The following is a 15105-nucleotide window of genomic DNA, read 5'->3' as shown; positions in this document are numbered from 1 at the left end:
CTTCGCACCCCGTGGAACTCTCGCGAGAGCGGTGTCTGCGTGACGGGACGTGCGGAGGCTCTCACTTTCCGTCATGGCGCTGAAGGTAGCGACGGTCGCCGGCGGCGCTGCGAAGGCAGTGCTCAGGCCAGCCCTTCTCTGCCGTCCCTGGGAGGTGAGCAGGGAAAGGGCCACGGGGCCGCGGCAGCGCTCGCAGGGGAGCGGTGGGGTAGCCGCTCCCGAAGCAGTCTGGAGTCCGATTGGCTAGGAGAGGGCTGCGCGCCGGGGTTGATTGGCCGCCTCCGCTGTCACTGAGGGGATTGGCCGAAGTTGGCCCTGGGCCGGCTCCCCCAGGGCGTCTGCATCGGGTGGCGGGGGGGGGGGTTCCGGACGGGCCGGGAGAGTGGGCCACGGCGGCTGTCACCTCCTTACTGTCCTTGAAAGAGCCCTTTGACGCAGTCACTCACGTATCCCGGCCCGCCTTTCTCAAACCGCTTCGGGAATCCGGTTCCGGGACTCAAATTTCTCCATGGGTTCCCGTCTCGTTGACCGCTTTGCCACTTGTCCCGGTGGCAAAGAACCGGACTTTGCCAGTCATACCCCATCCTCCCACAGTCTTAGAGCCCCAGATGCCTTCCCCCCGAGGCGCCTGGAATGGGAAGGAGCTAGGGTTTCTCAGGCTGCGGGGGTTTTGCTTCTGCTCTTCTTGGTCTGCGGTCTTGCGTATTCAGGTCTGAGTCCTTTTTCCTTACGCTTATTTAAGAAGAGGTTAATTTAGGTCCTAGGTGGGCTGGAAACCATCTGAAGCAGCTGGCCCTGATGGGTAAGAGGTTTGGCCTCTAGGCCATGCTCCCCCACTGACCCAGTGCGTGGCCTTAGGCCAGTTTCTCCTCTCTCTGGGTTACAGTTTCCCCTTTGGAACCCAGAGGGGAGACTTCATGTTTTCAAAGGATCCTGTCAACTCTGACCTTCCAGAACTCCGTGATTTTGTTGCCACTCACCAGGGACACCTCTACTTGCTGTTTTCTCTTTCTGGCCTCTGGGGGAGATGCTTGTGCCTAATGAAATTCTCTTGACAATGCCGACTTCTCCTACCTTGCTGCTGAAAGGACGGCAGCATATAGTGGCTTTCCAGAGGCTCTGATGGCTCTAGCAACTGGGCTCCTGTAGGCTCTCGGTGAAGACATGTGCCTCCTCCTTGACCTCCCCTGTGTATGTGCTTGTGTGTGCGTTGGGGTGGGAGTAGGGGACAGTGAACGGTGGGTAGCTGGGCAGTGCCTTGCCCTGAGACTGATTGTCCTGGGTATGGGAACCCTTATAGAGGAATCCCAGGTCTTGGATCCCACTGATTTGGACGCCATGGGAGAACATACAGCCACCATTGGCACATGGTCCGACAGAAATGTGTGAAAGAGAGAAGCCTCAGCAGGCATAAGATGTGGGGTGTGGATGTTCTTTCTTTCTGTGGAACTATGAAAGGGTGATGGGAGAGCGGGAGGCGTGTGCATATTGCATCCTGCCTCACACCTGGCTCCTTTGATTGGTGGCTTCACAGGGAAGTTGGGGCACAAGGCAGAGCCTTTGCGACCTCCTGAAGGAAGGTGCCTGCATCTGTACAGTACGGTCAGGGAAGTCCATCTGGAGTGCTCTCTGGGTCTTTTGCCAAAGTCCAAAGGAACACCTGGCACAGGGACCGGGTGGCGGAGAGGTTCAGCCCTGGTGGTGATGTTGCCATCTGTGAGGGAGGTCCATGCCCTCAGGAGATTGGCTCGCTGCCACAGCTGAAGCCCAGGAGGAACTACTGCTGGGAGCTGCAGGGGTCCACCTGTGACCCCCCCAGGGACACCAGCCTTGAACTCTGACCTGAGGTGCCAGTGGGGTAAAGGGGCAGGTGTGCTATGTAGCACTAGCTACTGTGAGCAACTCACACACCTCCTCTCGCCTAATCTTTCCAGCAGTCACGGAAAGTAGGTACCTCCATTCTGTGAATTTCAAATGAGGCCGTGAAGCCATCTCCAGAGGAGTGGATGGTGGATTTGGACCGAGGCCTCCCTAGTCTCCAGTTCTTTCCTCATTTTCTGATGTGCTTGTTCACTCAGGAAATGTTCCTTATGTCCTAGCTCTGGGCCAGGTACTGTGCTGGGTCCTAGGGTGACAGTATTGGACCAGACTGACTTGGCCCCTCCTCTCGGGCTCAGGGGTTGAGGAGGGAGCAATGCAGTGACAACCTAGGGAGGGGGGTAAGTAGGGCCTTAGGATCCCAGCTCAGTAGCCTTAGGGCATCAGGGAGAGCTCCCTGGAGGAAGATCCATCGAAGCCACCTTCTGCGTGCTTACAAGAGCCCCCAAATAAGATGATTTCAGATGCTGACAAGCGCTAGAGAGAAGACAGAAAAGTCCCGACTGTGCCTGTGGTTGCAGATCCAGGTGCCACACAGATCAGCTGAGCTCCACTCAGGGCTCTGGTCCTTGTGGTCACACTCTCCTAGCCCCTGGCTTGGACTGATGAGTGGTACATCTGCACTGCCAGCGCTTGGGCAAGTGGGCCCCTTGCGAATGCCGGCCAGATACACACAGACAGGGAGAGGTCAGACTCCACCCGAGCCTTCTGGACTAGCAGGAAGGCACGGCTCTTTGGCCAATGGCTGTGATGCTTCTGCCATTGGCTGGAACAGTTTGCTCCTGTCTGGTGGTCAAGTGGCAGGACATCCCCAAGTGGCAGGGAAGACCTTGGCTCTGCCACCATCTCAGGTGTGTTCCTAGGTGGGGCTTCTTCCAGGACAGCAGGTCACTTGGCACCTGGCACATTTGGCTTAGGCAGCTTTGGCTCTGAAGCTGTTCGGCATTTCCAGGCAGGGCGTTGGGGACATTTGGCATCCAGCCGTCTTTTCCGAAGGCCTTCCTAGAGTTGGGTTTCTGTTATCAACCTTCCGGAAATGGCTGGATGTCCCTACACATTTGTTTTCAATTTCTAACGCCGAAGGGCCATTTCCCAGGGGGCCAACAATACTTGTCTCAGGGAGGCTGGAGGCTGGGTACTACCTTCTTATCTCCCTATTCTGCGTTTTCTGTAGCAACCACATGCTGCTTTTGTAATAAGGAAAAGTGCTCAGCGAAGTGATAACATGACTGTTGTCATGGATCTGTGCTTTTTTGTAATGATTTCTCTGCTGTACCAGGGTTAGTTTGCCTTTTTCGCATGTTACAAACATCGCTGAGCAGGAATAACTGGCCAAGAAAATAATCAGAAGCAAAAAAGAGGAGGGAGGGCAGGGACATGCCTTTTAAGAAATTTTCCTGCCAGGCGCGGTGGCTCACGCCTGTAATCCCAGCACTTTGGGAGGCCGAGGCGGGCGGATCACAAGGTCAGGAGATCGAGACCATGGTGAAACCCTGTCTCTACTAAAAATAGAAAAAATTAGCCGGGTACGGTGGCGGGCGCCTGTAGTCCCAGCTACTCGGGAGGCTGAGGCAGGAGAATGGCATGAAGCCGGGAGGCGGAGCTTGCAGTGAGCCAAGATTGCGCCACTGCACTCCAGCCTGGGCGACACAGCGAGACTCCGTCTCAAAAAAAAAAAAAAGAAAAAAAAGAAAAAAAAAAGAAATTTGCTGAAGAGCCGAAGGAGGCAGGAGGCTGGAGTGCCTTCTGCTTTCCGGGTGCTCCAGCGGGTCGGCCCTGGGGACAGAGGCTTCGGAGCTAATTGTCTGTTGTGCCCCTGGCAGTGGGCCATGCCGCACAGACAGGGGACCTGCCAGGGCACAGTGGGGACGGTCCGTTTTTCCTTCTAACTTGGCTTTCTGGGCTGGACATCAAACCAACCTCTGGCGTTTGGTCTCTCTGCCAGGTTCTAGGCGCCCACGAGGTCCCCTCAAGGAGCATCTCTTCAGTAAGTACCTGCCCGTGCCCATGCATGTGTCTGTCTCCATGTGGCCGCAGTTGTACGCGTGTGCGCACGGCCTGCGTCCTTTCCTCTGAGATGCGGTCTCCACGGGTTACCCACCCCTCTTCTGGGAGTTGTACTGGCCAGCATCCCCCCGGGAAAAGGCCCCACTTTCCTGGTCACAGCTTTGCTCTTGGAACCTTGGCTGATTATGTCTTCTTCCTTTCTCCTCCTTTCTAGCAACAAACAATTGTGAGTATTCTTCTTTGCCTGTTAGGTTTAGGGGGCTCTTAGTTGCTTTGGGGTTGACTAAATTCCAGGTGGGGGTGGGCTGCTGCTGACCCAGGAGCCCTGGATGAGCAGCCCTGTCTGGGACGGGGCTGCCCCAAGTTGGCACCTTGTGACGGGGTGGCCTGTGGGGTCAGCGCCAGTAGGAAGAAGGGAACTGGCTGGAGCCCATGGGGGCCGAGCTGGAGGCATGTGGGATCCCGGAAGGCCCACCTTCACCCTCTGCCTCCCACAGCCTCCGTCGGCTAAGTATGGCGGGCGGCACACAGTGACCATGATCCCAGGGGATGGCATTGGGCCGGAGCTCATGCTGCATGTCAAGTCCGTCTTCAGGTATGGGGCTCCTGGGTCCCCACTTTGTCCTCAGGCAGGGGGCCCTGAGGACTTTGTGCCAAGAGGGGCATTGCGCCCAGAAGCACTCGGTGAGGCCATGGCAGGACTACCTGTAAGCCCAGGCCTTGCGTTGCATGGCCTGTGATGCTGCCAGGCTGGCCTGGGCTTAGGGAAGGTGGCACCAGTCCTGCCACAGTGTGCATTGTGGAGTTCAAGCATGTCCCCATCAGTTGGTGAAAGTGGGCCCAGTCCCTTCTCAGTTAGAGCCAGGTCAGGGCAGGTAGCAACAGGAGAGTGGTAGCCTGGGCAGGCTTCCTGGAGGAGGTGCGGGGAGGGCCTGGGCCAGCCTCCCTGACCCTGCTCTGCCTCAGGCACGCATGTGTACCAGTGGACTTTGAAGAGGTGCACGTGAGTTCCAACGCTGATGAAGAGGACATTCGCAATGCCATCATGGCCATCCGCCGGAACCGTGTGGCCCTGAAGGGTGAGCTCCAGGGCCAGGGGCCAGGATGGGGCCCTAGGTGTGATTCCTTCCTTCCTTCCTCCCTCCCTCCCTCCCTCCCTCCCTTCCTTCGTTTTCTTTTCTTTTTTTTTCTTTTTTTTTTTTTTTTTTGAGACGGAGTCTTGCTCTGTCTCCCAGGCTGGAGTGCAGTGGCGCGATCTCGGCTCACTGTAAGCTCCACCTCCTGGGTTGGCACCATTCTCCTGCCTCAGCCTCCCGAGTGGCTGGGACTACAGGTGCCCGCCACCACACCCGGCTAATTTTTTGTGTGTTTTCAGTAGAGACAGGGGTTCACCGTGTTAGCCAGGATGGTCTCGATCTCCTGACCTTGTGATCCACCTGCCTCAGCCTCCCAAAGTGCTAGGATTACAGGCATGAGCCACTGCGCCCAGCCGCTTACTTGTTTTCTTTCTTGCTTTCTTTCTGAGATGGAGTCTCGCTCTGTCGCCCAGGATGTAGTGCAGTGGTGCGATCTCGGCTCAGTGCAGCCTGTGCCTTCCAGTTTCAAGCAATTCTTCTGCCTCAGCCTCCCGAGTAGCTGAGATTACAGGCGTGTGCCACCACGCCCAGCTGATTTTTGTATTTTCAGTAGAGACAGGGTTTCACCACATTGGCCAGGCTGGTCTCGAACTCCTGACCTCGTGATCCGCCCGCCTCAGCCTCCCAAAGTGCTGGGGTTACAGGCGTGAGCCACCATGCCCGGCCCGCATGATTTCTTTTACCTCCCTCTGAGCTGACTCTTGTGAGGTCCCATGGCTCTGATTTAAGGGCTTGTCTGACTAGAGAGGACCCTTGTGCTTGGAGACTGGGTGGACGCCTCCTCGGGCCTGTTTGCGCTATGATGCTGGGATTCTAGTGGGAGCAGCTGTGTGTGCGCCTGTCCAGTGACAGGCTCCCTCCCACTCCTCCTTCCCTCTTGAGACAGTCATCTCTGCTGGGGTCAGCTTTGACCCTCAGCATCTTTCTTCACAAACCAGGTATCACAGAGATGTAGTTCTGACCCTCTGCCTGGCGCTTCGGGTGCAGCCAGCCTGGGGGTGGATGGCACAGCCCAGGCAGGGATTCTCGGGGCTTCGCTTGAGGTTCCTAAACTGCTTCCATCGCTCATTTTGCACACTCAGCCCATCACCTGCACTGTGTGAGGAGCGTGTGAGCAAAAATGAACCCAGGAGGAGCCCCAGGCTCTGGCAGTCAAGTGGAGGGGCCTTTGTGCCAGCCACAGGGGACCCCTGCACTCAGAGTGGAGCGATCTGGGCGGGGTGGCGCTCACCAGCAGGCGGCCTCTGTTTGGCACCCTCTGACTGCTGTCTCCAGTGGCCACCAGCCTCTGCTTCCCTTACTCCAGGTGCCCTGGGTCGTAGGGCAGGGCCCGGCCAATCTGTGGCCTTCTCCAGGCAGCCCCTGCCTGCCCCTGAGTGTGGTGCCTTGATGCGGGGTCCTGGCAGTAACACCGCCAAGGCCACCTTGCTAGCTCCAGCCTGGCCGGCCACCCTGTTTAATAAAGAGTCGTCACTTTCTGTGGCTCCAGAGCCTGGGCAGGGAATGGCATGGCCGCCTGGCCAGTTGCCAGCCTTTATTCATTTATTGACTTGTTCATTCCACCGCTCAGTGGTTATTCATGGAGCACCTGCTCCACCAGGCACCCTTCGAGATCCCTGAGCACGTAGCCTTGTGGGGCTTAGGCTGGAAGTTGCATTCTAGTGTTCCATGAAGCATTTTTGCTCCCCAAGTCTTCTCCTGACCCTGGCAGACTTCAGCTGCCCTGCTGAGGTGGGGTGGGGATGGGCAGTGCCGCTAAACCTGTGTTGTGTTTTGCAGGCAACATTGAAACCAACCATAACCTGCCACCGTCACACAAATCTCGAAACAACATCCTTCGGTGAGATCCGGGTGTGCGGGCTGGGGGCTCGGTGGGGCTAATGTGGGGTGAGCCAGCGGAGTCTGGCTCCAGTCAGCAACCTGTCAGGCCTAGCAGCCTCTTTCTCTGTCCCCTCCCAGCACCAGCCTGGACCTCTATGCCAATGTCATTCACTGTAAGAGCCTGCCAGGTGTGGTGACCCGGCACAAGGACATAGACATCCTCATTGTCCGGGAGAACACAGAGGGCGAGTATAGCAGCCTGGAGCATGAGGTGTGCATGGGCGGCCCGGGATGAGCCCCCTTGGGGTCAAGATTAAGGGGAGAGCTTAAGGAACCAGGGACAGGCGTACCCTCAGAGGGCAGGGGCTGTGCCTGAGGGAGAAGTCAGAAATACGCAGATGGGGTGCTTCCCACTGTGGCCCCGTCACACCAGCTTGTTTGGCCAGTGCCGCTCTTCAGTAGCACATGGATCTCTTCTCCCCATCCCCTCCTCAGAGCGTGGCGGGAGTGGTGGAGAGCCTGAAGATCATCACCAAGGCCAAGTCCCTGCGCATTGCCGAGTATGCCTTCAAGCTGGCGCAGGAGAGCGGGCGCAAGAAAGTGACGGCTGTACACAAGGCCAACATCATGTATGCCCCCTGTCCCCTGACCCCTCTGAGAGTAGTCCAGAAGCAGCTGCAGTGGCCTGCTTGGGCCTGTTCTCAGGGATTTGTGGTCCAAAAGCCCAGCTACCCACCGAGGGGCCACCCCAGGCGAGTGCCCTGTTGCCCTCGAGGCATTGCCAGAGCCCACACTTAGGGGAGGTGGGGTGGGATTCTGTCCATTTTGCTGGTGAGGGACAGGTTAGAATTCAGACCCCAGCCTCCTGGGGCCTCTGCATGCCCCATCCCTCCGGCTGACTTGCGATGGCCAAGCTGGTGTCCTGTTCCTAACCCCTCACCAGGAAACTGGGCGATGGGCTTTTCCTCCAGTGCTGCAGGGAGGTGGCAGCCCGCTACCCCCAGATCACCTTCGAGAACATGATTGTGGACAACACCACCATGCAGGTATTAGCCTGCCCAGTGCTATCCCCCCTGCCCTGGGTGCCCTGGGCTTCTGTTACCCATGCTCCCGAATCTGCCCCTCAGCCAGCCCCCTCTTTGTCCCACAGCTGGTGTCCCGACCCCAGCAGTTTGATGTCATGGTAATGCCCAATCTCTATGGCAACATTGTCAACAACGTCTGCGCAGGACTGGTTGGGGGCCCAGGCCTTGTGGCTGGGGCCAACTATGGCCATGTGTATGCAGTGTTTGAAACGGTGAGTACTAGGGGCAGGGCCGTAGCCTGCCGCGTTTTTCCAGTTCACAGACTTACTGAGGCACACTCATCCCATCGGGTTCGCCCGTTCAAAGTGCATGATTTAGTAGTTTTTTGGATATCCAGGGTTGTACTGCCATCACCACCATGTCATTCCAGAACGTTTTCACCACCCCACGAGGAAAGCCTGTCCCCATAAGCTGTCTGTTCCCACACCCTCCCCCAGCCCCTGGCACCCGCTGATGGGCTTTTGTCCCTGTGGAGTGGTCTCTTCTGGACACGTCACAGGAGCAGAGTCACCATCCTTCTGCCCTCCACCCACTCTCCTTCATCTTGCCTCTCCAGGCTACGAGGAACACCGGCAAGAGTATCGCCAATAAGAACATCGCCAACCCCACGGCCACCTTGCTGGCCAGCTGCATGATGCTGGACCACCTCAAGTGAGTGGCTCCCGGTGCCCCGCGAGCCCCTAGCCAGCCCTCCGGGCCCCAGGGACTGAAGCCTGGCTGTCCCGTCCTCTAGGCTGCACTCCTATGCCACTTCCATCCGTAAGGCTGTCCTGGCGTCCATGGACAATGAGAATGTGAGGTTCCCCTTGCACCCTACCCTGCTACCCCACGCAGTCTCCCCCTGCAGCCTCCTGTAGCCCACCTCATGCACTGACCGCGGTCCCCAGGGGAGGGTGATAATGGATCCGGCACCACCTTCTGGCCCTTAGCTGGTGCCACTTCCCTCCTGTGGCAGTCCCAGCCCTGCACGCCACGGGAGACAGTGGGTAGCCCCAGGCCACCTGTACAGCGGGGAGTGGCGGGGCCTGGCGTGTGCCGAGCCTGCCTGTGTCCTACAGATGCACACTCCAGACATCGGGGGCCAGGGCACAACATCTGAAGCCATCCAGGACATTATCCGCCACATCCGCGTCATCAACGGCCGGGCCGTGGAGGCCTAGGCTGGCCCTGGGACCTCCTTGGATTCCCCTTCCCACCCCAGCACCCCAGCCAGCCTGGTAGGCAGAGCCCAGAATAAAGCAGCTTCTGCCTAGACTTGACGTGGGCCTCCCTCACTCCAGGCACCGATGTTCAGTCCACGCTTTATTAAGAAAGGAACACACACACTTTCTCCAAGGGCCCACCTGGGGGTCTCAGGCAGAACACGCTCTGAGAGCCGGGCCTGGCTCCAGCGTGTCTTCTGCCCTGCGGTTGTGGGGAGCTGGCGCCCAGAAGGGTGGTGAGAGCTGTGCCGCTTTTCCCTCAAGGCATGGAGAGCTGGAGGTGGAGCCGTGGCCGGGCCTAGGGGTTGAGCCAGGGGTGCTGGAGGCAGTCAGCGGCACTGGCCCGCTTTTCGGGGATGTACTCCATCATGGGCAGCAGGAAGGCACTGAACTGCGTGGCCTGCTCTAGGGGCCACTCGTACTTTTCCATGAGCACCTCGTACAGGCCCCAGTGCTTGAGATTGTGAATGTGCCGCAGCTCTCCTGTGGGCAGGCCAGTGGGCGTCAGGCTCTGTCCCTGTCTCCAGGCCTGCCTTCTGCTTTGGCCCTGGCTACTGGGACCCCAGTGTTCCCTCTGTTGCAGAGTCCAAGGTCCCTGTCCCACCCTCCCTGCAGCCACATGGCCTGAGCCTGCCCGGGCCCTCACCTCTCCGGTTGAAGAACTCCCGGGAATAGCGGCCTGAGAGGGCGAAGGCTGGGGGGATGTCCCCCAGAAGCTCCACGATGTGAGCTATGTGGTCTGTGGGCAGAAAGAGGAGGTTGGGGGCGGGCAGGCCGGGAGGCCGGGAGGCTGAGCGGCTGAGCCCAGGGCCCTCATCCCTTACCCTCATCACGACTGTAGTCTTCTCCAGAATGTGGCTCGAACAGGTAGTCACCAGTGGCCAGCTCGAAGGCCTGGAAGGGGGAGGAAGTGAGGCTGCTGGCCAGTGGGCTGGTGGCCCTGGGCACAGGGCAGCCCGGGTGGGCGTACCATGCAGGCTGTGCTCCAGATGTCTGCTGGGGGGCCATATTCGGCACCAATCAGCACCTCGACGGCCCGGTACTGCCGAGTCTGGATGTCCTCTGTGAAGTGCTTGTGCTGGAGGCAAGGGGAGCCCTGGGGACAGGGGCCAGGGCCAAGGCTGGCCCGCCCCCACGGACTCCTACCCCACCCCGATCCACCTACCCGAGGAGCTCGGTGGGGCTTGCTCTGAGCCTCGGGGTCCCCAGATCTTCCAAGAGGGACAGGCCCAGTGATCTGAGGCTGAGGCCGACCCTTTCCTAATGGCCCCTGCCCTTGGCCACAGCCCCGGTGCTGTTGACTGGGCAGGACCGATGCCCACCCAGCCAATGGTTCATGTGCACTGCAGGCTGGGGCAGGGTTCCCCAAGAGTGGCCCTGTGCCTCCACCCTTGGACCAGGGCCCCCCACTCTGCTCTCCCAGGCTTGCGCGTACCACCCAGCAGGCGTTGCCCAGGTCTGCGATCTTGATCTTGATCTTATCTGCATTTTGGGGCTCCAGGGGGTTCACCAGGAGGTTCGAGGCACCGAATGGTGCTGGAGAAGGCAGAGCGGGGAGACTGAAGTGGTTCGATTCCTGCCAGCCCTGCCTGCCCGCCGCCCGCCACCCAACTTACTGCTAGGTGACAAGAGGCCCCCGGTCTCTCGCTGATTGGATGAGCCGGAGAGGATGGAGCAGGAGGCAGGAGAGAAGAGGGAGCCAGAGAAACCTGAGGTCTGTGAGCCGGGGCTGAGGCTACGACCATCCCCCGGGGCGGGGGAGGAAGAGTCTGGGGAGGGACCTGCTCTGGCGCCCTCAGGGTGGCAACCTGAAGAGGAGGTGGAGCCGCTGCCCCCGTCTAGTCTCAAGCCAGAGTCTAGGGAGACGGGGTGGAGGCAGCTGCTGAGCAGATGCCCTGCAGCCTTTGCTGCGCTCCACGACCCAGCACCCCCTGTGGCCCCTCACCCTCAGCCTGGGTTGTGGCCTCCATGGCCTCCAGTCTCTGCAGGTCCCGCAGCCGCTCCTCCAGCAGCCGCTTCTGCTGTTTCCGTTTGCGCCTCATCTTCTTCCTCTTGTTTTTGGACAGCTTACCGGTCTGCTGTCAGAGCCAGGGTCACCCCAGGGTTCCTGTCGCCCACCCCAGTCAGCATGAAGTGGAGGTTTCCCTGCATGGCCACCAGGGAAGAGGCCTCTCCGGGCCCCAGGGCTCCCATGGACACCAGAATGTGGTGCCAGCGCCCCTTGGCACCAGCTCCTCACCACTGTCCCTGCCTCCCCACCTGTGGCCCCACTCCCCACAGCTCCATTAGGAGTGGGAGGACCTGACTGGCCCGCCTCAGGGTGCTCTCTGTTCCCTCTCAGCCCAAGCTAAGGCAGCCGGAAGTGGCCACTCGGGGAAGACAGCATCCTTTCACCAAGAGCAGTTTGGGGCATTTGAGCCATCCCGGGAGTCACCCTCCGCCCAGCCACCCGGCCTTTCGGGATGACCACCGTGGGAGTGCATGAAGGGGGGAGTGAAGCCAGTGTGGCTCCAGAGATGGCCTCCAGTTGGCTCGGATGGGAGAGGAGGCATGGGAGAGAGGGGCCCCCCAACTTACCAAGACCTCCTGGGGGGCAGTACTGACTGGGAGTGTAGGTGGGGAGCAGGAGACAGGGAGGAACAGAGACTCAGGCAAGGGTTCAGGCCCAGAGGTCCTGACCCAGCCCCATGTGGACCCTTGGTACCTATGGAGCGGGAAGGGGGCGGCGCCCCTGCCTGTTGCCACTCCGTGGCCTCGGCAGCCAGGCGCCTGATGTAGGCGTCCCCCACACATAGCAGGATGTTCTCGGGCTTAATGTCCGTGTGGATGATCTTGCACTTGGTATGGAGGTAGTCCAGGCCATGCAGCACCTGCGGAGGGTTGCACCTGACCTCCACGAACTCCCCCTCAGGCCAGGCTGGGCAGCCTAGTGGGTGGCACTCACCTGCCTCACGATGCTCTTCACGCAGGGCACGGGCAGGCCCTGGTAGTTGGACTTGATGATCCATTTGAGGAGCTGGTGGCCCAGCACCTCCAGCACCATACACACATCTAGGCCGGGAGTGAAGGGCGGACAGTAGACACCAGCTGCGGCTCAGGCCCCACCCACCCTCAGCTGGGGGAGCAGCCAGGCTTGGGCCATGCGGAGGTGGGGAGGCAGGGCCTCCCCGGGGCAGTCCTGGTCACCAATATGCTGGTGTCGTCGATAGTGTCCCTGTCGCTCTCAACAGGTATACCAGTTGGGATGGTGCATTTTGTGGTTATCCTAGAGGTGGCGCTGGAGAAGCAGGCACAGAGGCCTCTCGGGCCAGCCCACTCCCACGCCAGTTATGCCATAGGGCCTCTTGGCAGTCCCTCAAAGGGAAGGCAGCACCACAGAGGCAGCACCTGCCGTTTGGGGGTGACAGCAACGTCCATGGACCATCAACGCTAACTTATTACTGCCTCCACGTAAACACAATTACCTGGGGGTGGGGTCATGCCAGAGGCTTGCTTTACTGGGAGGGATGCAAGCCCATTGTGTGGATCTGCAGACAGGCTCTAGCAGTGAGGGCCCCCGTTTGCCGGCCCTTGGCTGCCACACTGCTTTGCTCTTCCTGCAAAGGATACGGACTCCATTGACTCCTGAGATCCTGAAGTCATCAATGAGCTGGACAATGGTCTCTCTTTTGGGGTCACTGGGGTCGCTGTCTCGGACCTGGAGTAAAAGCCAAGGGGCCACAGACGGTTCCACCCTGCCCTGAAGCCCACAGCTCCCTTCAGTGTATCCCTCTTCTGCTCCAGCTGGGCCCTGCTGGAAGAAAGGTCGCCAACCCCCCCTGTCCCTCACCCGTTCCTCCAGATCCTCCCCCTCTGGCACAGCCAGCTGCAGGCTGCCCCTCGGGGAGCCCCGCCCTGCCCCACAGAGCCCCAGCAGGCCCTGCACCCGCATTGCCAGGCCCCAGGCAGCTCCAGGGGAGCTGGGAGTGGGTAGGGAGGTGCCTCACACATTTCAGGAGCTTGATCTCATCCACAGCTGTCTCCGTGTAATGCCCTGCACTCTTCACCACTTTCAGGGCCACAAAGCGCTTGCGCCTGTAATACCGAGACCCTTGTAGGCTGTGGCCCTGGCAGGACCCACGGCAGGGATCAGGGTGGCCCCAACCAAACCCAGGGACAGGATCCCAGCCAGTGCTGGGCCCAGAAGGCGAAGGAGGCACTCACTGGATGTCCCAGCAGAGCCAGACAGTGGAGAAGTGGCCCCAGCCCAGTTTGCGCACCACGTGGTACCGCCCATTGAACAGGTCGCCAATCTTCACAGGGTAGTAGCCGCCTGCCAAGGGGAGATGATAGATTGGGGTGGTGGGGGTTCTCTCTCCCCTGGGCCCCCAAACACCTCGACCCCATTGGCCATCTGGCCCATGTGGGCCCAGGGCTGCCCTGGGTCCCTCGTAGTGGCCGTCAGGCCGCATGTGCCCAAGGCCAAGCCTCACCCTTGCAGTAATCCTTGGGGTCTTCCTGTTCCTCATCGTCAGAGCCCAGAAGCCCCTGCAGCATCTGAGGCGCCGGCATGGCCAGGGCTAGTTCGGAGCCTGAGGACTCGGGCCCGCAGGAGGCCTGTGAGCTGTGGGTGGGGTGGGTGGGCGGTGAGCGTGAGAGACGCCAGGGGCCCTGGGTGCCTGAGCCGAGCCCTACCTGCTGCTGCTGCTGCTGCTGCTGCCGCCGCCGCTGCCGCCGCTGCCGCCGCCGCCGCCGCCGCCGCCGCCGCCGCCGCCGCCGCCGCCGCCGCCGCCGCCGCCGCTGCCGCTGTCCCCAACACCGCCTGTGCTCGCGCTCATCCCGGCTGCGCAGCCCGCAGCTCCGGTGCCCCGGGCGGCTGCTCCTGTGGGGCCTGGCTGCGGCCTGTGAATTTATAGCCTCGGCCGGCCGCTGATCTCACCCGCCTTTATAAATAGCCTCCCAGCTGCTCGGCTGTGGGCAAGGTATGCGGCGCGAGGAGGGGGCGGCGCGACGGCGGCCCCAGAGAGCCCGGCCCCCAGGCAGAGCCCCCCTCCTGCTCCAGGCCCACCCTGGAGGCAGAGGGGGCTACTGCTTGGGGACCAGGGACAACTGGGCCCCCAGGCTTAGCCTCCGCACCCCAGCTGAGGGGGAGGTCCACGAGGGGGTGAAGCAACCCGTACCCTAGGTTGGGTTCCCGTTCTCCAGTGCCGACTGTGGGGATGTGCTCTGCTTGGCAACCTGGTCCTTAGGCCAATCCCTGACCACCTGTGCCCCCGTGGGCATCCTCCTTGAGGTGCTCCTCTCCCGTGGGAACCCCCATCCCTGGCTGCTCCCAGCCACTTCCTGCTTCTATGTTTCATCAGCCCCTAGGACAAGTGGGATCCCAGTGCCCTCTGAATGTGGCGTCGCTGGGGACCCCTCATTTCCCCTACCAGAGGCACCAGGCCTGCTGAGGGAAGGCCTGGGAGCTTGCGAGCCCAGAACCTGCTCCTGCGACCCTGCCTGGCACTCTGGCTCCCAGCACCTGCTCTTCCTCTCCACCATTTGCAAGGTGCCTGCTATGGGCTGCTCCATAGCCAGACATGGGGGAGGCAGCAGGAAGCTGCTCGCTGCTGGGGACAAGCAAGCCCATAGCCACTTCTCCATGAGTGTGGTGGTGACTGAGAGACCAGGAGAAATTGGGTCCCCAGAAGCATCCACGGTAACCCAGGGCACAGTGGGGCAAGGCCTGCAGCCAAGACGCGTTCCAGCCCGTCACGTGCTGGCCATGACTGCTGCATGGTTTGGGGGCAAGGACTGGAGGCCTGGGGTCTGTTGGCTCAATGTGGAGCTTGGGTGATATGGGGTTGGGGAGTGGTCACTGAGTTTCTGCTCAGCAAAAGGTTACTCTGGCCACTTGAAGGACAAGGGAATGGAGGGGTGAGAGTGGAGCTGAGAGGCCAGCTGGGGCCTGACAGAGGAGTCCCAGTGAAGGGGAGGGGGCTTGGCAGAGAGGGT

The 15105-nt window shown here is 60.4% G+C and overlaps 2 protein-coding genes across 7 annotated transcripts; one reads left to right on the top strand and one right to left on the bottom strand.

Annotated features, from left to right (window-relative positions):
- Positions 1-63: 63 nt before the first annotated feature.
- IDH3G (isocitrate dehydrogenase (NAD(+)) 3 non-catalytic subunit gamma) lies at positions 64-9181 on the top strand. 4 transcript variants are annotated; one of them, XM_005594925.4, is made up of 13 exons: positions 64-154; positions 3824-3865; positions 4100-4111; positions 4383-4480; positions 4852-4964; positions 6801-6861; positions 6981-7113; positions 7338-7471; positions 7786-7888; positions 7993-8139; positions 8484-8578; positions 8661-8721; positions 8986-9181. In XM_005594925.4, exons 1-13 carry the CDS (start codon positions 74-76, stop codon positions 9085-9087), a joined length of 1182 nt encoding a protein of 393 aa, XP_005594982.1. In that variant the 5' UTR covers positions 64-73; the 3' UTR covers positions 9088-9181. The 4 variants fall into 4 exon arrangements, with proteins under 4 accessions (XP_005594982.1, XP_015299730.1, XP_065394191.1 ...); XM_015444244.3 differs by having other exon boundaries at positions 8883-9181; XM_065538119.1 differs by lacking the exon at positions 4100-4111.
- Positions 9182-9216: 35 nt separating this feature from the next.
- SRPK3 (SRSF protein kinase 3) lies at positions 9217-13992 on the bottom strand. 3 transcript variants are annotated; one of them, XM_045383736.2, is made up of 15 exons: positions 13804-13992; positions 13602-13732; positions 13333-13441; positions 13116-13203; positions 12739-12826; positions 12074-12180; positions 11834-11999; positions 11707-11732; positions 11075-11207; positions 10746-10985; positions 10565-10665; positions 10100-10207; positions 9954-10023; positions 9776-9868; positions 9217-9612 (listed from the first exon to the last, which is right to left on the bottom strand). In XM_045383736.2, the coding sequence occupies exons 1-15, from the start codon at positions 13944-13946 to the stop codon at positions 9428-9430; spliced, it is 1788 nt and encodes a 595-aa protein (XP_045239671.2). In that variant the 5' UTR covers positions 13947-13992; the 3' UTR covers positions 9217-9427. The 3 variants fall into 3 exon arrangements, with proteins under 3 accessions (XP_045239671.2, XP_045239672.2, XP_045239673.2); XM_045383737.2 differs by having other exon boundaries at positions 11075-11204; XM_045383738.2 differs by having other exon boundaries at positions 13602-13735; positions 13810-13992.
- Positions 13993-15105: the final 1113 nt, after the last annotated feature.

This window comes from Macaca fascicularis, chromosome X (assembly GCF_037993035.2).
Source record: "Macaca fascicularis isolate 582-1 chromosome X, T2T-MFA8v1.1".
Classification (NCBI taxonomy): Eukaryota; Metazoa; Chordata; class Mammalia; order Primates; family Cercopithecidae; genus Macaca; species Macaca fascicularis.
The sequence above is the reverse complement of the archived record's forward strand: the minus strand, read 5'-3'. Positions and strand labels throughout refer to the sequence as shown.